Source organism: Artibeus jamaicensis, unplaced genomic scaffold (assembly GCF_021234435.1).
Source record: "Artibeus jamaicensis isolate MK-2021 breed Jamaican fruit bat unplaced genomic scaffold, CSHL_Jam_final contig_515, whole genome shotgun sequence".
Taxonomy (NCBI): Eukaryota; Metazoa; Chordata; class Mammalia; order Chiroptera; family Phyllostomidae; genus Artibeus; species Artibeus jamaicensis.
The window spans coordinates 1,453,136-1,474,892 of NW_026521869.1; the positions used below are offsets into that span (position 1 = coordinate 1,453,136).

General features: G+C 37.5%; 1 protein-coding gene across 18 annotated transcripts in view; it reads right to left on the reverse strand.

Annotated features, from left to right (window-relative positions):
* The window catches only part of PARD3 (par-3 family cell polarity regulator), a 766,077-nt gene that overhangs the window by 300,489 nt on the left and 443,831 nt on the right, over positions 1–21,757 (reverse strand). For 10 of the 18 annotated variants that reach the window (XM_053668865.1, XM_053668869.1, XM_053668867.1 and 7 more), the window contains 2 exons: positions 15,803–15,962; positions 1,611–1,800 (listed from right to left, as the gene is read on the reverse strand). In XM_053668865.1, the coding sequence (XP_053524840.1) occupies positions 1,611–1,800; positions 15,803–15,962 (350 nt within the window). The remainder of the gene's footprint in view (positions 1–1,610; positions 1,801–15,802; positions 15,963–21,757) is intronic. The other 8 variants (XM_053668874.1, XM_053668872.1, XM_053668873.1 and 5 more) reach the window with 1 other exon arrangement.

The following is a 21,757-nucleotide window of genomic DNA, read 5'->3' on the forward strand; positions in this document are numbered from 1 at the left end:
AAATGCCAGTCCCCTGGACTCCTCCAATCTAATTTTTAATGTTCACACAGGTCTGGGGAAGTACAGGAAACAGAAATGGATGAGGGTGAAGGAACAATGCTGTAACATTTAAATACAACATTGCTGATGTATTCATAAAAGACCCCAAAGAAAGGGCAGTAAGAAAATTCTGGTATAATGTTTCACATGGTTTGTGTTAACTCTCACTACAACCTTGCAAGGTCATCACTAGGGATCCCTTTCCTATTGCTTATTGCTTACCTATAATTACTAGGTATGTAAATTAAAGTGCACATACACATTCATGGGCCACAAATTGGCTCAGTAATGTCAAAACTTTACTTCAATTTTGAAAGATGTAAAAATCAGCATTACACTGACCCCAAAGTCACAATGCTAGGAGGAAGTACAAACCATTTTAAATAGTATAGTATACCACTCTTAAAAACAAAAGAAAACAAAAAAAAATACTATTCCCAGGACATATCAACTACTAATTTGGCCAAAGTCATCTAATTGTGATAAACGTTGAGTCACCTTAACAATTTGCTTAGAATTTATTAATTGAATAGAAAAACAATTCATCAAGTTGACATGGATCTAAAGTAATTAATGGTGAATTAAAAAAGGAGTAGGGTTTTCTGGTTAGTGGAAGTTTTGATGTTATTTTGGCTAAATTATTAACTACAACCCTGGAAAGGCTAAAGCAATTGGGCAAGTTTAGGGCCTTGGAGAGAATCTTTTCTTAAAAGAGTAATAATTAAGAGCATTAAAACCGTGCCAACAAAGCACTGCTGTAACAAAAAACTGACTAACTGCTCAGTGATAGACCATCCCCAGTGTCCAACCTGCAGCCCGAAGCCCAGGTTTAGGATAGCTATAAAATGGCCAAACACAAAACTAAATTTACTTAAAACATTATGATATTCTTTTTGTGATTGTCAATGTGTGGTCCAAGACAACTCTTCTTCCAGTGTGGCCCAGAGACAGCAAAAGGTTGGACGCCCGAAAAGATAAACAGTGCCTGAATTGGGTTGGCCAAGAAGTCTGTATGGTTTTTGCATGAAAAAAAAGGACACACTTTTCATTTTCACCAATAACTTTATCGATTTGGGTGTTTCGAGCATGTTGGCTATCTCCCATGTGATACAACATTGATTATTTTCAAGTAATGTCTCAAATTGATCACTATCAACTTCAACTGCTCTACCCAATCATGGAGCACCATCCACTCCAGCACAAAACTTCACAATGCACTTCTGACACACTTGATCAGTAACAGCACCTACTCCCTACATTGCAGAAATCTCTTTTTGCATTTCAGTTGCATTTTTACCTTTCTTGAAATAATAAAGCATAATGTACCAAGATGTTGCATGTTTTTCCATCTTAAATATTAAAATGGACACATAAAAATTCACCAATTTTGATATGTTTTTTTAAAAATGCACATTGATATGACAGTTGTCACAATGCAATCTAACAAAATTTTTTTGAATGAAGTTAAAGGCAACTAAGTGCTACTATACCCATCTTATGGAAAAAACAAACAAACTTTTTGCGAACCCAATAACTGACTAATGTCTTCCAACCTTGGAGTGTGATCTTACCAGTCTGCAGAATCACTGATGGTAGCCTTAGGCCAGGGGCCAGGGTCTGTTGTCATGAATCCCACATCATCATGCGAGCTGGAAGATGACTGGTCAGAGAGATGTGGAGGAAGCACTGGCAACCTGTCATCTTCTATAATGACAGTGTCATCTTGGGGCATATTCACTGTGGGGGACAGCTGATATTTACCTGTCCAGTAAAAAAAAAAAAAGAGAGAGAGAGAGAAAAAAAAATTCTAGACTTGCTCAGAGAGTTAATATTAATACATTGCTACGTCAGGAACAGAATTAAGGAAATGTATTTTTCATAAATGAATGTCAAATGGAGACCTCAAATCTATTTCTTTTGCTGCCAGCAGAGCCATGTAGCTCTAGGAGGAACATTAAATTTCTCTGGTTTTAAGTTTCCTAAAGCCACAGATGATCTCCAAAATGTCTTCTAATATGAAAATGCTACCTAGTTTCTAGGTTATGAAAGTAATTTGAATTTTTTTACCAGGAAATTTAGTGGGAAGCCCTGCAGACTTAGATCAACCACTCACCCATTCATTCATGTAGCAAGTATAAAAGAAAGACTTAATCTCTGGCCCTTCATATCTCATACTCTAGAGAAAGAGACATAGATATAAAAGGTGATAACGCACTGGTGCTGTGAGTGATGTTCATTCCCAAGTGCTGGTTATGCCTGGATAGCTAGAGACAGAGGAAGCTTGGAATCTTAACAAAAGTTAACATCTGAGTTGGGTTTGGAATAATGAGTAGGGGCTTTTCTACTACAGAAATGATGACATTAATTCTAGACATCATTAGCATTGTCATAAATGCATGATAGGGAAAAGCCCACAGAACATTCACGTGGCACATTAACAATGAGTACAGGCAGAAGAAGGACCTTGGGGGTAGCATTGGAAAGATGGTGGCAGAGTAACTGGAAGCTGAGCCCACTTGCTTATGCCACCAGCATGAATTTTCAGCTGATCTTCCAATAAGTGACCTGAACAATCAACGGAACCTCAGCAAAGTGAATTTCTTAAGCAAGGGTACAGAGGATACTTTCTACCATCTACACTTATGCAACAGCATACGAGATGTCCTACATGGTATGATTCTCAGGGTCAGCCAGCCAGAGGAAGAACCCATGAAAGAATGAACCAACAACTAAAACCCAGTTACAAAACTGGAGGCGACATAAACAGTATAAAGAGCATTCCAACAGCATCCAACTCAGGAGATCAAGGAGACTGCACCACTAAATCCCACAGGTCTCCTAAAACAGAAGGTCATGCCAGAAAGACAGGGAGTCAAAGCAGATCAATCTAACATGCAGAAACAAACAAAAAGAGTCCTCTCAAATAGATAGGGACACAATCCCTAATTGAAAGAAAAGGAGGAATCCTCAGAAACAGTGCTAAAGAAATTGAGGAAGCAATTTATCATAAGACACAGAGTTCAAAATAGTGAATATAAAGATGCTCAAGGAGCTCAGTGAGAACTACAAGGAATGTTATGGGAGCTACAAGGAACATAGTGGAAACAATATCAGCATGGAAAAGGACATAGAAATTATAAAAAGAGCCAGGAGGAAATGAAGAATATAGTATCTGAAATGAAAATTACACTAGAAGGAATTAAAAGCAGGCTAGATAAAAGAGAGGACTGAATCAGCGAGTTAGGGGAACAAGAAAAAAATAAATAAATATGTCTCAAGTCCTTTAGGTTCTATATTTATTTATTTTTTTCTTGTTCCCCTAACTCGCTGATTCAGTCCTCTCTTTTATCTAGCCTGCTTTTAATTACCCCCCTTTAGTTTATGTCTATGTGTCTCAAGAACCTAAAGGACTTGAGACACATAGACATAAACTAAAGGGGGGTAATGGTGGGGTTGGGGGGGCAGGGTGGAGGGGAATGGAGGGGGGAATAGAACAACTGTAACAGCATAATCAATTCAAAAAATAAATAAATTTAATAAATAAATAAATAAATAAAACCCAGAGAGGGCAACAAAATGGAAAAAGACTCAAAAAGAATGAAGATACTTTAAGGGAAATGGAGAACAACATGAAATGTAATAATATTCACATCATAGGGATGAGAAGGAGCAAAAAAGGAGCAAGGGATACACCTGTTTGAAAAAGTAATGACAGAAAACTTCCCTAACTTAGGAAAAGTCACACAAGTTCAGGAAGCACAGAGGATCCCAATCAAGAGGAACCCAAAGAGGCCCACTCCAAGACCCATGATAATAAAAATGGCAAAATTTAGAGACAAAGAGAAAATCTTAAGGGTAGCAAGGGAGAAAGAGCTAGTAACATTCAAATAGTTCTGATAAGACTATTGGGTTATTTCTCAACAGAAACACTACAAGCCAGAGGGCATTGCACAAAATATTCCAAATAATGAAAAACAAAGACCTGCAACCAAGACTACTCTACCCAGCAAGGCTCTCATTTAAAATGGAAGAAGAAATAATGAACTTCCCAGACCAAAAAAAAAAAAAACGTAAAAGAGAACATCTCCAGGAAACCAGCACAAGACATGCTAAAGGGACTCCTTTAAGAACCTGAAGAGAGAGAGAGAGGAACACAGGAGCAAGGGGGAAAATGGCAATGAATAAGTACCTATCAATAATAATCTTCAATGTAGTTGTATTAAATGCTCCAATCAAAAGACATTGGGTAGCTGAATGGATAACAACAAAACACAACCTGCATATATGCTGCCTACAAGAGACCCAACTCAGAACAAAAGATCTAAACAAGCTGAAAGTAAAGGGATGGAAAAAATATTCCAAGCAAATGGACAGGAAAAAAGAGTGGGGATAGCAATACATATAACACACAAAACAGACTTCAAAACAAAGTCCATAACAAATGACAAAGCAGATCATTATATAATACTTAAGGGAGTAGTCCAGCAACAAGATATAACCCTTGTAAACATATATGCACCCAACATAGGAGCACTAAACATATAATAAAAATCTTAGAGGACTTCAAGAAATACATCAATGGGAACACAGTCATCATGGTAGATTGTAACACACCACTTTCAACAATGGATAGATCTTCCCAAGAATCAACAAAGATATCATGGCAATGAATGACACTCTAGATCAACTAGACTTAATTCATATATACAGAATATTTCACACCAAAGAAGCAAAATATACACGCTTTTCAAGTGCTCATAAAACATTTTCAAAGTTAGACCACATGGTAGGACACAAAACGAGCCTCAACAAATTCAGGAAAGTTGATAGATATCAAGCATCTTCTCAGATTAAAACAGCTTGAAACTAGAAACTAATCTCAAGGAAAACACTCAAAACATTCAAAAGGTGCAGACTGAATAACATATTATTAAAAAATGAATGGGTTAACAATCAGATCAAGGAAAAAATCAAAAAAGTATCTGGAAACAAATGAAAATGAACTCACAACAGTCCAAAATTTATGGGACACAATGAAGGCAGTCCTAAGAGGAAAGTTCATAGTCACGCAGGCCTAACTAAAGAAGACAGAAAAATTTCAAATGAGCAATCCAAACCTACATCTACATGAACAAGAGAGACAACACAACCAAAACCCAGAGTAGAAGGAAAGAAATAGTATGGTCAGAACAGGTTTAAGCGTCATAGAAAGTAAAAAAACAACCCCCCCCCAAAAAAAAGCATTTAAAGGATCAATGAATCCAGCAGCTACTTCTTTGAGAAGATAAACATAATTAACAAACCTTTAACCAGACTCATCAAGAAAAAAAAGGGAGTGGACCCAAATAAAATCAGAAATGAAAGAGAAGTTACAACTAATACCACAGACACACAAAGGATTATAAAAAATCAGTATGAACAACTATATGCTAAGAAATTGGACAACCTGACTGAAATGGATACATTTCTAGAAACATACAATTTTCTAAAACTGAATCAAGAAAAAGCAGAAAGCCCAAATAGATCAATAACAACTAGTGAAATTGAAGCAATAGTCAAAAATCCCAGGCACACAAAAGCCCTGGACTAGATGGCTTCCCAGGCAAATGTTACCAAACATTTCAGGAAGAACTAATTCCTATCCTTCTCAAACTATTAAAAAAAAAACAAGAGGAAAGATTCTCAAACTTTTTTTTTAATATATTTTATTGATTATGCCATTACAGTTCTATTTCCCCCCTTTATTCCTCTCCACTCTGCACACCCCTCCCCTGCCATTCCCCCCCTTTAGTTTATGATCACGTGTCTCGAGTCCTTTAGATTCTATATTTCCCATACTATTCTTGCTCTCCCCCTATTTTCTACCTACTGTTTATGCTACTTATTTTCTGTACCTTCTCCCCCCTTCTCCTCCTCCCACTCCCCTGTTGCTAACCCTTCATGTGATCTTCATTTCTATGGTTCACTCCTGATCTAGCTGTCCTCTTAATTTGCTTTTGTTTTAGGTGTGGTTGTTGATAACTGTGAGTTTGCTATCCTTTCACTGTTCATCTTTTTTATCTTCTTTTTCTTCGATAAGTCCCTTTAACATTTCATATAATAAGGGCTTGGTGATGATGAACTCCTTGAACTTGATCTTATCTGAGAAGCACTTTATCTGTCCTTCCATTCTAAAAGAAAACTTTGCTGGATAGAGCAATCTTGGTTGTAGGTCTTTCATTTTCATGACTTGGAATACTTCTTTGCAGCCCCTTCTTGCCTGTAAGGTCTCTTTTGAGAAATCAGCTGACAGTCTGATGGGGACTCCTTTGTAGGTGACTGTCCCCTCAGCTCTTGCTGCTTCTAGGATTCTCTCCTTCATTTTAATCTTGGCTAATGTAATGATGATGTGCCTTAGTGGGTTCCTCCTTGGGTCCAACTTCTTTGGGGCTCTCTGAGTTTCCTGGATTTCCTGGAAGTCTACTGCCTTTGCCAGATTGGGGAAATTCTCCTTTATTATTTGTTCAAATAAGTTTTCCACTGGCGGCTGTGCCTTTCCCCCTTCTGGTACCCCTATAATTCGGATGTTGGAGTGTTTAAAGATGTCCTGGAGGTTCCTAAGACTCTCCTCATTTCTTTGAATTCTTGCTTCTTGACTCTTTTCTGTTTGGCCCTTTTTTTCCTCTTTCTGATCCACTCCTTTGATTTGAGTCCCAGTTTTCTTTCCATCACTATTGGTTTCCTGTGCATTTCCATTCATTTCAATTAGTGTAGCCTTCATATGTTCCTCTAATTTGTAACTAAAATCAACCAGTTCTGTGAGCATCCTGATGACCAGTGTTTTGAACTGTGCATCTGAAAGTTTGGCTATTTCTTCATTGCTTAGATTTATCGGCTCTGGGGCTCTGGGTTGTTCTTGAGCCATGTTTTGATCTGTTCCTGCCTGTTACGTAGGAGGAGGTGTTCACCAGGGCGGGGCCACCCAGGTCACTGGTTTGTGAAGCTATATGTGGGGGCGGGGTCAGAGAGGGACAATGGCGGTCCCCTCTGCCACTTTCTGCCACTGGGGCCTGTACAGTCTGTCTCACCGCTTCGCTCCTTCACCGGTTTATCTGCGCTCGACTGTGTGACTTTGGTCAGCCCTCAGTGAGTCCACTGCCTTGCGCCCTCAGTGGGTCCACCCGCTTCTCCACACCTGGGATCTGCCCATGGCTGCTGGCGCACCTGGGTTGTGCACCCAGGTTGGTCCGGTGGATCTTTCCTGCCTGACCCTGCTCTGCTGCTGGCTCTGCCACTCTTACCGGTTTGGCTGAAGGTTGCGTTGTTGTCAGACTTCCGTGTAGTTCAATTTTCTGTGACTTGGCTGCGTTTTGTTGCTAAAACTTTATTGTTTTTAAACTTGGTTGTGTGAGAAGGCACAGTGCTTCCACCTACGCATCCATCTTGGCGGAAGTTTCAAACTCTTTTTACAGGTCAGTATCATCCTAATTTAAAACCCAGGTAAAGACACAACAAAGTAAGAAAAGTACAGGCCAGTATCCCTGATGACCATAGAAGGTAAAATCCTCAACAAAATATTGGCAATCTGAATCCAGCTATATATTAAAAACATTATACACCATTATCAAGTGGGATTTATCCCAGGGATTCAAGGATGGTACAATATTCACAAATCAATAAATGTAATATACCCCATAAACAAAATTAAGGATAAAAATCAAATGATCATATCAATAGATGCTGAAAAAGCACTTCATAAAGTCTGGCACCCATTTATAATAAAACATTCAGCAAAGTGAGGATCAAGGAAGCATACCTCAACATAATAAATGCCATATATAAGAAACCTACAGCCAACATCATATTGAATGGGCAAAAACTAAAAGCTTTTCCCTTAACATTAGGAACTACACAAGGGATTCTGCTTTCATCACTCTGATTCAACATAGTACTGGAAGTTCTAGCCACAGTGATCACGCAAGAAAAAGAAATAAATGGCATTCAAAGTGGAAAGAAGGAAATAAAGCTGTCATTATATGCAGATGACATGATAGTGAACACAGAAAACCCTATACTCTCTCAGTGAATTTGGAAAAATAGCAGGATGCAAAGTCAGTATTTGGAAATCAAAGGCATTTTTGTGTATCAACAACAAAGTACTGGAAAGAGAAACTGTGGGGGGGGGAATCCCATTTATTAAAGCAACAAGAAAAATAGAGCACCTTGGCATGAAGTTAACTAGGAATAAAAGACCTGTTCTCAGAAAACTACTGGATATTGAAGAAAGAAACTGAGGGATATACAAATAAATGAGAGCATGTACTGTGTTCATGGACTGGAAGAATTATCATCATAAAATGCCGATACTACACAAAGCAATCTACAGATTCCACCCAATTCCTACTAAAATACCAATGGCATATTTCACAGATCTAGAACAAATATTTCAAAAATTTATATGCAAGTAAAAAAGACCCCCAAATAGCCACAACAATCTTGAAAAAGAAGAACAAAGTTGGAGGTATCACAATACCTGATATCAAACTATAGCAGAAGGCTACTGTAATCAAAACAGTTTGGTACTTGTATAAGGATAGAAACATAGATCAATGGAACAGAATAGAGAGCCCAGAAATAAATCTATGTCTCTATGGTCAATTAGTATTTGACAAAGGGGGTAGGAGCGTACAATGGAATAAAAATAGTCTCTTCAATAAATGGTGTTGGGAGAACTAGACTAGTAAATGCAAAGAAATAAAACTAGACCACCACTCTTACAGCATACACCACAATAAACACAAAATGGATAAAAGACTTATAAATATAAGCCATGACACCATAAATGTCCTGGAGGAAAACACGGGCAGTAAAATTTCAGATATCCCACACAGCAATGTTTTTGTTGATGCATCTCCAAGGGAAAGATAAATAAGGGGAAAAGTAAACAAATGAGACTACATCAATTAAAATGCTTCTACATTGAAATAAAAAGGGAACCAACCATATCACATACTTGCCAATGATACATTAGACAAGAATTTAATCTCCAAAATATATAAAGAACTCACACAACTTAACACCAGAAAGACAGAAATCCAATTAATAAAATGGGCAAAGGACCTGAATAGACACTTCTCTAAGGAGGACATAGAGAGGGCCAATAGAAGTATGAAAGGATGCTCGGCATGACTAGCCATCAGAGACATACAAATTAAAACCACAATGAGGTATCACCTCACACCTATCAGAATGGCCATCATTAATAAATCAACAAACAAGTGCTGGGGAGGATGTGGAGAAAAGGGAACCCTTGTGTACTTCATATGAGCCCTAGTTGGTAAGAATGCAGACTGGTCATCCCCTGTGCATAACAGAATGAAATTTCCTCAAAAACTGAAAAGTGCAACTGCCTTTTGACCCAGCAATTTCACTGCAGGTAACATACCCTAAGAATCATTAATCACTGATTCAACTTAAGTACCTCTATGTTCAAAGCAGAGTTATTCATAATATCCAAATGCTGGAAATTTACTATGTGCCAATCAGTAAATAAGTATATCAAAACACATTGGTACCTTTACAGAAAGGAATGCTATGCAGTAGAAAGAAAGAACTCCTATCTTTTGTGACAGAATGGATAGAACTGGATGTATTATGCTAAGTGGAATGTGCCAGTTGGTGAAAGACAAATACTATATATTACCTAAAAGGGGAATGTAATGAAGAAAATAAACTAATGAGCAAAACAGAACAAGAGACATGGAAACATGGAACAGACTCACAGTGACCAGAAGGGAGGGAGGAGAGCAGTAATGGTAGACAGAAGGGGAAAGGACTAGTCAAAAACATGTATGAATGACCCACGGACATGGGCAATGGTATGGGGATTGACTGGGGGAGCCGGTGGTGGGCTGGGTGGAGGAGGGCAAAAGATGAAAAATTTTGACAATTGTAATATAATGATTAAAAAAAAATTTTTAAGAGTAAAGAGAATGGGGAGGGGGAAGACCTTGAGGTAGATGGCACAACTGATGTGACTACCCAGTGACTTTTCAGCCCAAGACAGGGGAGCCAATAAATTTGTATTTACTCAATTAGGATATAATGTTCTTAGTACAGAAAGACCCAGAACTGTCTCACTGAAGAGTTTCTTTCAGAAAAGTCTGCCCAGGTTCAAGGATCAGCATAACAGGCATTTATGTTTCTTGAGGCAAAATGTTGATTCAAGGCACTGAATCCTTAACAATAAAGCTGGGGTCCAAATGATGCCATCTCCTTCCGCAAAGTGCCTACAATTCTTCTGGCTAACTCCCAAAACCTCCTGAGCAAGAACTGTGGATGGAGCTTTGATCCATGTGAACACCTTGTAGGAGGCCATGTGCACAGAAGTCTGCAGCATGGTGTGACATGGGCCCACTGGCCTGGCTCTCCCAACAAAGTGAGAAAAAGTGATAATTTCCTTTCACCTTACAGGAAGATGGAAAAACTCTCATTTTGAGTCCAATGTCCAAATATGTTAAAAAAGGATTGCAGCACTGTTCCAACACGGCCACCACTGTGCACAAGATGCACTTTCCCTGTCTTATAAAGTATTGCTTAAAATAGCACAAGGGCAATGTATAGAAAGTCTGTGAACATTTCAGCATCAATTTAAAGATTTAATTTTAAAAATAAGTGATAATCCTTGTTTTAACACTATTAGAGAAATTTTGAGATGACAAATACATGGTCTTGAATGACTTCTAAAAATATAAATTATTCTAGACATTACAACCAAGGAGCAAAAATTAATTTTATATGTATCTTTTTAGGACAACCCACAAAAGTAACTGTGCTAGAAATTTCAAATGCATTCATTATTTAGCATCAACTACTCTATTAAAGAAACATGTTCATTAAAATGTCTATTCAGCATTTTATCAAAAAAAAACACTATTTTGATTTGAAATGCATACATTTTGACAAACTATGAAAACTCGCAACTTTTTATAAAAGCTCACAATAAAAATGTACATCAAATTTAATACTTAATCATTTGCCTTTCCTAAATTTAAGTCACTCATTTATTTCTACTAGAGTTTTAGGATATTAGAATACAAAGATAGCAATCTATTCAATAAAATATCATTTGTAAATAAGGTCAGACATTCTAGCACTACTATCCAAAGAAATATTTCCTTCTCAAGACATACTGTTTCCCCAGAAGTGTACAGAATGACAAAAACAGAATTTTTCCTTGACAGCTTATCACTGACAAAGCATGTGTCAAAGCATTAAATGCCAACTCCTCAAACAGCCAAAATGTACTGGAAGGAAATACTATAGTGTAATTATAGTGCACTCATTTTTAACAAAACTAAAACCCTGAGGTTTACACAATATATTCTGAGAGACAGCCTAATAAGCAATAGAGAACCCTGAATGAATCTTCATTCAAAAATCCTTTTTCATCAGATGTTTTGAGTAGAAATACTGTACTTTCGTGGTATTTTCCAACATTGTACTTTCCAAATACTGTACTTTCCAAAATATTATACGTAAATAGCAAGAAATTTTGCTAACAGGAAGACAAGAATTTATCTTTTTCCTTTCACCCATGATTCTGGAGGTTAACATCTTAAAAAAATTTGAGAATTCATACTTCCTATCAATATTCTACATCTTAACATGCTTACTAAGAGTACAGTTTTAGTATCTGCCTCCAGGAATACATAGGGGTAATGGATGGCTAAACTGTCTAACTATATACTGTGCCGAACTCTATCTGGCCAATACCTTTTAAAAAATATTTCATTTATTTATTTTTAGAGAGAGGGGAAGGGAGGGAGAAAGAAAGGGAGAGAAACATGAATATGTGGTTGCCTCTCACATACCCCCACTACAGGGGGACCTGGCTTGCAACCCAGGCATGTGCCCCGACTGGGAATTGAACTGGTGACCTTTTGGTTAATAGGCCTGCACCCGATCCACTGAACTATATTAGCTGGGGCTTGGTCATACCTCTTAACAGTGTTTGCTGTGTGTGGCTCATCATAAATGTGAACTTTCAGAGGATGACGAGAGAAGTCTTTGATTTATTTTTTCATGGATAAACATTCCTTTGTCCTCAACTAGTTAACCAACAACTACAAACTAAGATTTAAACCAGTTAATGTGCTGTGGAAAAGTGAAACAATGAGATGCAGAATGATTCTTTACTAAATATTTATTCATTGGCACATTTACACAGAAAGTGATGCTGCATGTGACACTAAAAACAGATGAAATCAGGAAACTTTTTCCAGTGATTTGTCTCACAATAAAAATATTAATGTTCCATTTTTCTAATTTCTAACAAGTTAATATAGTATGAACGTAAATACTTTTAAAGTCACCACAAATATATGAATATAAAAGCTATGAAGGTTAAATTCTAAAATGGGTACAACTGATTGTGGTTTTGCTTTTTTAAACAGAAAAATTCTTCAAATTAAAATGTTTGAAAAAATTTAAAGTTCAGTGCTTCCAAATGTCAGCTTGTAATTTTATGAACTGAACATGTTGGTTTAAATAAGCTATGCCCAGTACTGTTATTGTTAACCATTATTAGTTAAGACAGTCCAACAATTTGTAAAATATTTTTAAGACTTTTAAAAGAAAGAAATCCTATACAGACTCACTACAGAATTCTTTCTGATGAATGTCCAGGATGACTCTTTTAAATGCACGATGGTGGAAAGCTGGCCAGTGGGGATGATGTTTGGAGACATTCAGCTTTTGGTCACAAATGTGGCTGTCCCCCACCAAAAGCTAAAGACATGGAATAGTCTGAGTAATGGAGGAAGCAGGACTCACAAAAATATACATCATAATTTTGGTTCAGAAGCACAGAAACTCTGCAGCTTCACACTTGTCATTTAATTTCTTTACTCTAAAATTCCCCTGACCAGAAGATAAGGAGGTTGGTCTACATAATTTCTAAGGATGTTTCCAAAGGTTAACTTCTTTGATTCATAGACCACAGTGGTTGCCAGAATGGACTAGATTCTAAAGACTGCCTAATGCTTTTTTCTTAAAGATGTGCATACTTATAAAATGATGGTAAGAAAGAATGAATATCACAAATTGTGTGATCTCAGCAATTCCCAGAGAAGGCTATTTTAAGAAACAGGAAATAATATAAAACAAAATAAAAATCACCATGGGATTTGGGGACTTTGTTCCTTTATTTGTTAAGTGGGGAAGTGTGGCTGATGACATCGGCCATCCTTCCAATTCCAACTACCCTTCCTTTTCTCATCTATTTTTTAGAAGCTTCTTTCCTAGAATGTGCTCCCATATAAATAAGTCAGAATGCCTCAAAGCTCATTTCAGTCTATGTGAGAAATAATTTACATGAAAATTTACCCTGCTTGCATGAAATAAATCATTCCTTAACGTGTCAGTTGGAATTTCAATACTAAGTTCTAAGATCAGGGAGTAAATACCACCACCTCTACTACTGTCTACACATGAGTAATCCTAAAAGCGTAGAAGACAACCATTAACCAAACAAGATCTGTCTGAGAAATTTTCATGTACCTAGATACTATGCAAATAAATAACTATTACTATAGATAGAAATTCAGTGCTCTTATATCTTATATTTGGTACCTTGTTTTGGCTTTTTGTTGTAAGGTAACATCTTTTGTAGGATTTGAACTTTAAGGGGGAACTTACTTAACAAATAGTATTGTGTGTTAGGGCCAATGATATTGGAATGGCAACTAACAAAGACTGAGGAATTCTCATGTTTGCAAAACTAAAGATAAGTCTAAGTACATGAATTTCTCAGGGTAAAACAATATGGATCCCTAGTTTCCAGTACAACATGTAAAGAAACTGTCTCAAGAAAATACTCAAATATCATTCAACATCAATATGACCTATCATACAATGTACAGAGTCTGCCACCCCCTACCCCAAAAGAGCATGCACAGTACATCACAGAGCAAACAGCTGGGAGGGAAGTTACTGCCCTGGGAGAAGCATCTAGAGTTTTAAAAGTCCATTAGATCTGTAGCAGAGGGAACAGAAAAAAGTGCCAACTACAATGCAAATGTGAGTAGACTAATAAATCCATGGCTAACAAAATCAGGCAACAGGCTATAAAGAAAGTGAAGGGATCCGCCACCCATATATACAGCATTTCAAAAGGTCACTAAAGGTGAATTTGGGATGATTTTTTTTTTGGTTTTATAGTTTTAGTTTTTCGCCTTCCTCTGAAGCATCAGGGATTGGAGGCAGGACGCCGGTTACAGGAACTGGTGGACCAATGGTGTGATTCAGTATGGCAAGTCCTATGTTCCTATAATAAAGGGGAAATTACAGCATATCACTTTGTATACACACAGACGCAGGGACACACGCACTCTCTCTCTCAAGGGCTCTGTGTTTTCATTGATAAAATGTATTTAACAAAGATAAAGTTTTATACCAACTCCAAGAAAATATGGGAAATCCAACAGCAGTGAAGAGAATGATCATTAATAAACAGAGGTTAATGGGATAATTATGTGTGAAGCCTATCACCTAACAGGGGCACAATATCTTTAGCATCCCTCCCCTGCTTTTGCTATGTCAAGCAAGCAAACGGAAGAATAGTGATAAAATAAAACTACAGTTGGCATGTCTAAATTCTACATGTAACAAGATAATTGAGAATCTAGCACTTTTTCCAAACGAGAAAGCTACAGGAATTTGAGGAATAACACAGAAAATGTGCTATTCAGCAGAAAATGCGTTATCTACAGTAATGTTTATGTATTTTTCCTATCATGCCCAGCAGAAAGTTCTTTGAAGACAGAGGATGTTCCTATTCATCTTTCTATCTACAAGAAAAGTGTATACAATGCCTGGTCAATCGAAGGCTTTCCATAAACAACCACCGATGAATGAAGTAAATTCTTCCTCTAGTGAAGCCTCAGAATGGAAAATTTAAATGTACTAAATCTATACTTAATATAATCAAAATGGAGTAAAATTTAGGGTTTTACTTTATATTAGCAAAACATAGCAGCAATAAAAATGTTTTATGTCAGGTGCTATTTTAATCAAAACAGCTTGCTGTTTTAAATTTGAAAACTCTCCCAGAGTTTTCCAAGATGAGCAGCTCAGTACATGCAAACAGTCCTGTGGCAAAGCAAGTCTTTATTAACTGGATCTGTCAGTAGAAGCTCCTCTGATACTGAGCAAGTGCGAATACCCTCATTACCCACTGGGAGCTGTGCACACAGCATGCACGGTATGCAATCCAAACAAAGGAGGCAAAAAACTCATGTCAGGATTTAAAAATGGAGGCTCAGAGATGCAACTAAAAATGGGGCTCTCCTATTAGGCACAAACCAAATAAATGTGAGTATTTCATGCACACATATATAAGTAGGTAAGGATTTTTTCTTGCCTTCCAAACAGCGCTACTGTGAATGACATGCTTCAATTTTTTGAAGCCCCCTTGCCATAAACCACTGAATTTTAATTTAAAAAAAAAAATACGACTTCATTTATTATCTTGAACAAGCTAAGATATCTTGATCATTGGAAAATATTTCTATGGGATTCCTTTCTTTTTCTTTCTTCCCATGTCACAGGATCTGAAACTTACTTAACAAGGATCAGTGTATTGATTTCCTCTCTTCACATTAACACTTCTTGAGTGATTACAATGAATCTTCTCATTTCCTCTTCAAAACATGGCCCTCCTTTACATTAAAATAATAACCTCTTATTAAACCAATAAAAGCATTAAAATGTGATAAAGTTTTACCTGACTCACCCATTATCCTACTGAGTGCAGCATTTCTTGTGGGGGATTCATCGTGCCCCTCAATCCCACTATAGAGGGAATGAGAAATTCTTCGTTCTCTGTCATCCAGCACCGTTTCAATGGGCAACTCAGGTCCAGAGGGGGTCCCAGGTGACTTCAGCTATAGAGAAAGGGGGGCAACGGAGAGTCAGGACTAGAGGCCCATTAGCAGCGTGAGGGGATTATAACAACTTGCCCAAGGCCTGTATCCAACTGGGTACCAAATGAACTAGAACTTTTCACCCTGGACCACAGTAATTTGTGATGGCAGCTCTGCCTAATGATCACTTTCCATGCCACTTTACACTGTGCCTCCCATGAAGTTCTGTCAGTTTTCAACCACTAGAAGAAAAATATGTATATTAAAAGCTTTAAAAAAAAACACCTACCTTGTTGCTTACTTTTTCAGCCTGACTGTTAGTGTCTGTTGAAGTCAATTTAAGTTATGATTTAACTCAAAATTCTTCACAAGATGCTGCTCTGACAAGGCATACTTTATCAGAATGGAAACTGGAACTTAATGTACTTTTATACCTCCAGCATGTAAGTGCACAAAATAATAAGCGCACATTTGCGTGTGCGTGCTGGTAAATTTACTATCCACCCTGTAAGACTTAAAGACCACTTGTCAGCTCAGGTGTCCTGGACAACACACTGAGCCTAAATTTCTTCTGCTGGACATTATAAATAATCACTGTTCTCTGATTGTAATCTTAAGAATGAGATAGTGAATAACCAAGAAAAGCACTTTAATAGTATGCAAACAATACACAAGTGAGAACCAAATATTCTAATAAAGCAGGCAAAGATGCATGTTTCACAAACATACACAATCTACCAAATAAGCAAAGAATATAGGTCAAGTTCTATCATCATGAATAAAACAGTATGTGACATTCTTTAGAATAGCAGTGTCTTATAAGTTATATTCTACATAAAAACAATATGAATAAAAACCTATGTTAGTAAAGCCCTGAAACAAATCTGTTTCAAGGTGGAACAAAGCACACTCAACGACACTCCCCACAATGCAGGCTCTGAGATTAGCCCCATGGACTAATATCTTAAGCACATGATGACACTGGCTCAGGCAGAGGCAGAGAGTACTGGGGCACAGAGCAGCCTGGCCCAGCCCAGCCACGCTGGGGAGGAGACTATACTTGCCACAGATGAAACCACCACTATCACCGTTCTTCTGCCTGAACAAATTTTGATTTCTCTAAGAAGCTATCATCTGTTTAATATAAATGAGATATTTAATGAAGTTATGAATTGCAGACTTATCTCTCCCAGTCTGATAAGCACTGGGGAGACTTAATGTGTTGAAGGGTCAACACAATTACAATTGGAGGCCTGTGAAACTGCAAGAAAATAATAAACTCGCAGCACCAGTGAATTACACTCAATAAGGTTTAAATTGTGAAATGAGGATTTGTTTTATTAGTTTTTTAAAATTGCAGATTACAACTGACAGCTTTACTGAAAAGTAAATGAAATATTCCAGGTCTCTGATGTATAAGAATAAAAGGGCATTTTCTGAAATAATATTATGTCTAAACCCCAAGGAACTTTAGGGAGATAAAAACAAAAACAAACAAAACAAATACCCTACACTTTTAAAAGCAAGTGTATTTGAACTTTTAAAATGAGCATACACACTAAAAAGACCTGCTGTGCAAGGTTCCACACACAAGACCTGCTTGCTATGCAACAATTTATTTCATTATAAGACATCCTTAAGTTTGCTGACTACATTTAATTGAACTATGTACACGCAATTTTCTAGATGATAAAATTTTTTAAAGCTCCTTCATGAGAAATCCCTAAATATCCCAAGAAGCTACTTTAGAATTTCATAAAGTTAAATAAAAATTAGATTTAAACAATACATGCAGCATTTCTAAAGAAAAAACAGTAAGATGCCTGTTCGGATAGAACCTCACCATTTTCCTGGAAAAGAGAGTGCACCTCCCCCGCCTCCCTGCCCATATCTAATCCACATCTCAAAAGACAGATTTAAATAAAGACATCAACTGCTTAAATAAACATTTGACATAGGATTCAATGCCTTTTTATTTCCAAAACCAAACCAAACCTGGTTTTATAAATCTTTTAAGATTTTATTTATTTTTAGAGAGGGGGGAAGGGAGGGAAAAGGAGCAGAGAAGCATCAATGTGTGGTTGCATCTTTCACTCCCCCTACTGGGGACCTGGCCCGCAACCCAGGCATGTGCACTAACTGGGAATCGAACCATTTGGTTCACAGGCCAACATTCAATCCACTGGGCCACACCAGCCAGGGCAGGTCTTATAAATCTCTTGATTTGCATACTAGGAAAGGAGCAGTGGGTAAGTAATGCTCTGGCACACGGAAATGGAGAAGGTAGCCAAGCAACAGTGGTCCTAGGAGGGCCGCCCCACCTTCTACAATTTAGGCTGCTCCCAGGCCATTTCAATCTCCTTATATTAAAACTTTATAAAAATTAAGCTTAATTAGGGGGGAAAAAGGAAATGAACTACAATTTTCACTTTGTGTTTGTTGTTTAAAGTGCTGAAATGTTCTTCAATCCAGCTTCATTCAGTTCTAAGCAACTGTATTATGCCACATCTCTCATCCCCGTCCCCACAGAAACAGGAAGGACTTGACACATCCTGGAGAAAACAAGCTCCAGGTTGCAGCAAGACACACACACTGTGTAGCAGTGTACAGTAACACAATCTTTTTCTAAAACATCATGGTGATGTCTATCCATTTACACTGTGTATATCCATTTACATTTTGATAGTGTCAAAAAGTACCTTATACACTTGGACCAGTCCATTTATTTCCCTTTGTAGTCACTATCCTCATGAAATAATAAGCTAAGTGAATTAAGATTCAAGTGAATCAATATTTATCATAACTATTTACAGAGACACAGAAACTGGGAATTATCTCAATCTCTAAAACTAATGTAAACAATATGCTCTTTAAAATATGCAAATGATTTTATATCACTTTTACAATCAGAAAATAACAAATGCTATTTAATAACAAAAAACTGGATAATGTCCAACATAATGAATATGCTTTTCATTATGTACTTGGCCTTCTCTTTTTTCTTCGGAAAAGTTAAAAATCTATCTTTCTTTTATAAAACTAATGCAATTTCTATGGAGTTTAGTAAAATCTCATGTTGTTTAAATTATGCCTTAGTGGGCCAAATGATGTCTTTCACATAATGAAAATGTATCCCACCATCTCAACTACGAACACTGAAAAGCTATCATACATATGGCCTTCCCCCCTCACAAACTTGGAATTGGGTCTTACTTAGTATTTGACATGATCTCATTATTCAATACTTCAGTGGTCATGGACTTATTTAATCTATGTTATTCCCAGTGCCTCGCACAGAGCACACTCTGGGTGAACAGTTAGATGAATACATTTATTTCTAAGCCAATGACTCAGAGTTTCCTTGAAATGGTTTAGAGATCTTATTCACATTAGGCCACAACAAAGGAGGCCTTTAAAATTCATGAAACTGCACAGTGCTGAAATAAAAAGAAAACATACACTGACCTAGATTCCAACTGCACATTAGGAAAGTGCTCATATCCAAAGGACAAGTGAACACAAAACAATGAATAAGAAGACGGAGTTTAGCTTTGGAGAACAGGGGCTGCAATTTTAGGGTCCAGTTTCAGGTTTTGCTTTCATGCAGGACCACACAATTTTCTTTCCTTCCCAATGAGGACAACAGTAAGGATCTGAGAAGTACAGAAAGCTTCCCCACTCATTCTGCCTGCTTGTGGCAGACCCCAAATATCACAGACTTTATCAGATAACAGAGCCTGTTCTTTTGTTGTACACTACTTCCCAATACAATTGTTGTACACTAATTCCCAATACAACTAGAGTACAAATTGCCTGAAGAACACAATCACAATCAATCAGACCCACTCACATGCACAGGAAGAATGAACACTTTGCTTCTAAATTACTCTGTCACTACGCTGGCTTTGTAGCTATTAAGCAAATCATTTGACCTCTCCACATTTATTCCTTAATACAGAAAATGAAGAGAGCCATAAAACAATGTCTTAGGTTCCTTCCCATTCTAAGAGGACTAACCCTAGATATTTAGAGCAATGCTTGACAACTAAATCCTTCAAAATGGGGGCTAAGACAAAAGCTCACCTGGTCACATTCTCTTTGGGTACAAAGACAAGCCTGTATATGTAATCTCATCTAAAGAGATACAATAAAATGTCTGAAAGCTTTGTTAAATTACAATCATTTCTATTGTAATATTAATTTCCTTGGAACATTTAAAATCAGCATAAATCTCACACACAGGTTATCCTCACACATCAGGTGCTGGCTCCCACTTCCCTCTACTCTACTTCAAGGTACATACTCAAAAAATTCTTCCTTTGTGGTGACACCTATTTTTCTGCCTCTTGCCATATGTATTCTTTATTTTAGTATGCTGTATTTTACATCCCCATAACTATTCTGGAACTACTAATTTGTACTTCTTAATTCCTTCACTTTTTCATCCCCCCCAACCCTCTCCCATCTGGCAACCATCAAAATGTTCTCTGCATCTATGAATCTGTTTCTGTTTTGCTTGCTTTTTACATTCCACATATAAGTGAAATTATATGCTATTTGTCTTCTCTGTCTGACTTACATTGCTCAGCATAATACCCTTTAGGCCCACCCATGTTGTTGCAGATGGCAAGATTTCAATCTTTTTTATGGCTGAGTCATGTTCCATTGTGTATGTGCACCACTTCTTCATCCATCATCATTGATGGACACTTAGGCTGGTTCCATAGCTTGGCAATTGTAAATAACACTGCAATGAACATATGGGTACATATGACTATTTGAATTAGCGTTTTGGGTTTCTTCAGATAAATACCCAGAAGTAAAATTGCTAGGTCCTTCTTTATTTCTTGTTATATAGCCTTAGTTTCAAAATCTACTTTGTCTGGTATAAGTATTGCTACCCCACCTTTCCCCCCACCCCATTTTCATGAAATATCCACCTCTACTTTCATTTCATTTCATTTCCACCTCTACTTTCAGGCTATATATATGTCTTTTCATCTGAAGTGGGTCTCTTGTAGGCAGCATATATACAGGTCTTGTTTTCTTATCCATTCAACCACCTTATGTCTTTTATTGGAGCATTTAATCCATTTACATTTAAAGTAACTGCTGGTACATATATAGTTACTGCTATTTTACTGTTCGTGTGTGTGTATACATATATATAATCTTTTTTTTAAGATTTTATTTACTTATCTTTAGAGGGGAAGGGAAGGAGAGAAACATCAATGTATGGTTGCCTTTCATGCGTCCCCTGCTGGGAAATGGCCCGCAGGGAACCTGCCTGCAACCCCAGTATGTGCCCTGACTGGGAATTGAACCGCGATTGTCTGGTTCGCAGCCCATGCTCAATCCACTGAGCTACACCAGCCAGGGCTATATATATAATCTTCTTAAAGAAGCTCCTTTAATGTTCTTGTAAGACTTGTTTGGTAGTGATGAACTCCTGAGGACTGGCTGTGACTACTGCAAAGGAGCCATTGCAAAGGGGCCAACCCTACAGAGCAGAATTCACTTTAGTGGGACTTGAGGCCTACTGAATCTGCACTTTGGAAGTGTTATTTTTTGAAGTAGTTGGATGGTACTCTGGTGTGGTCTGAAACTGGCTACCTAATATGTTGATTTCGGGCCTCTTGGAAGTAGCTCTGGTACAACTCAAGGTCAGACATCTGTAACCCTGCCTGGGTCCATCCAGCACCAGCTACAAAGCAAACTGCATATGGCTGCTACTCGTGCTGGCCTAGGAGGTTCCCACTGGAGGCAAAGCAGTGAACCAAGTCCTGCTGCCATTAGTGAAGAGATTGGTGTCATCA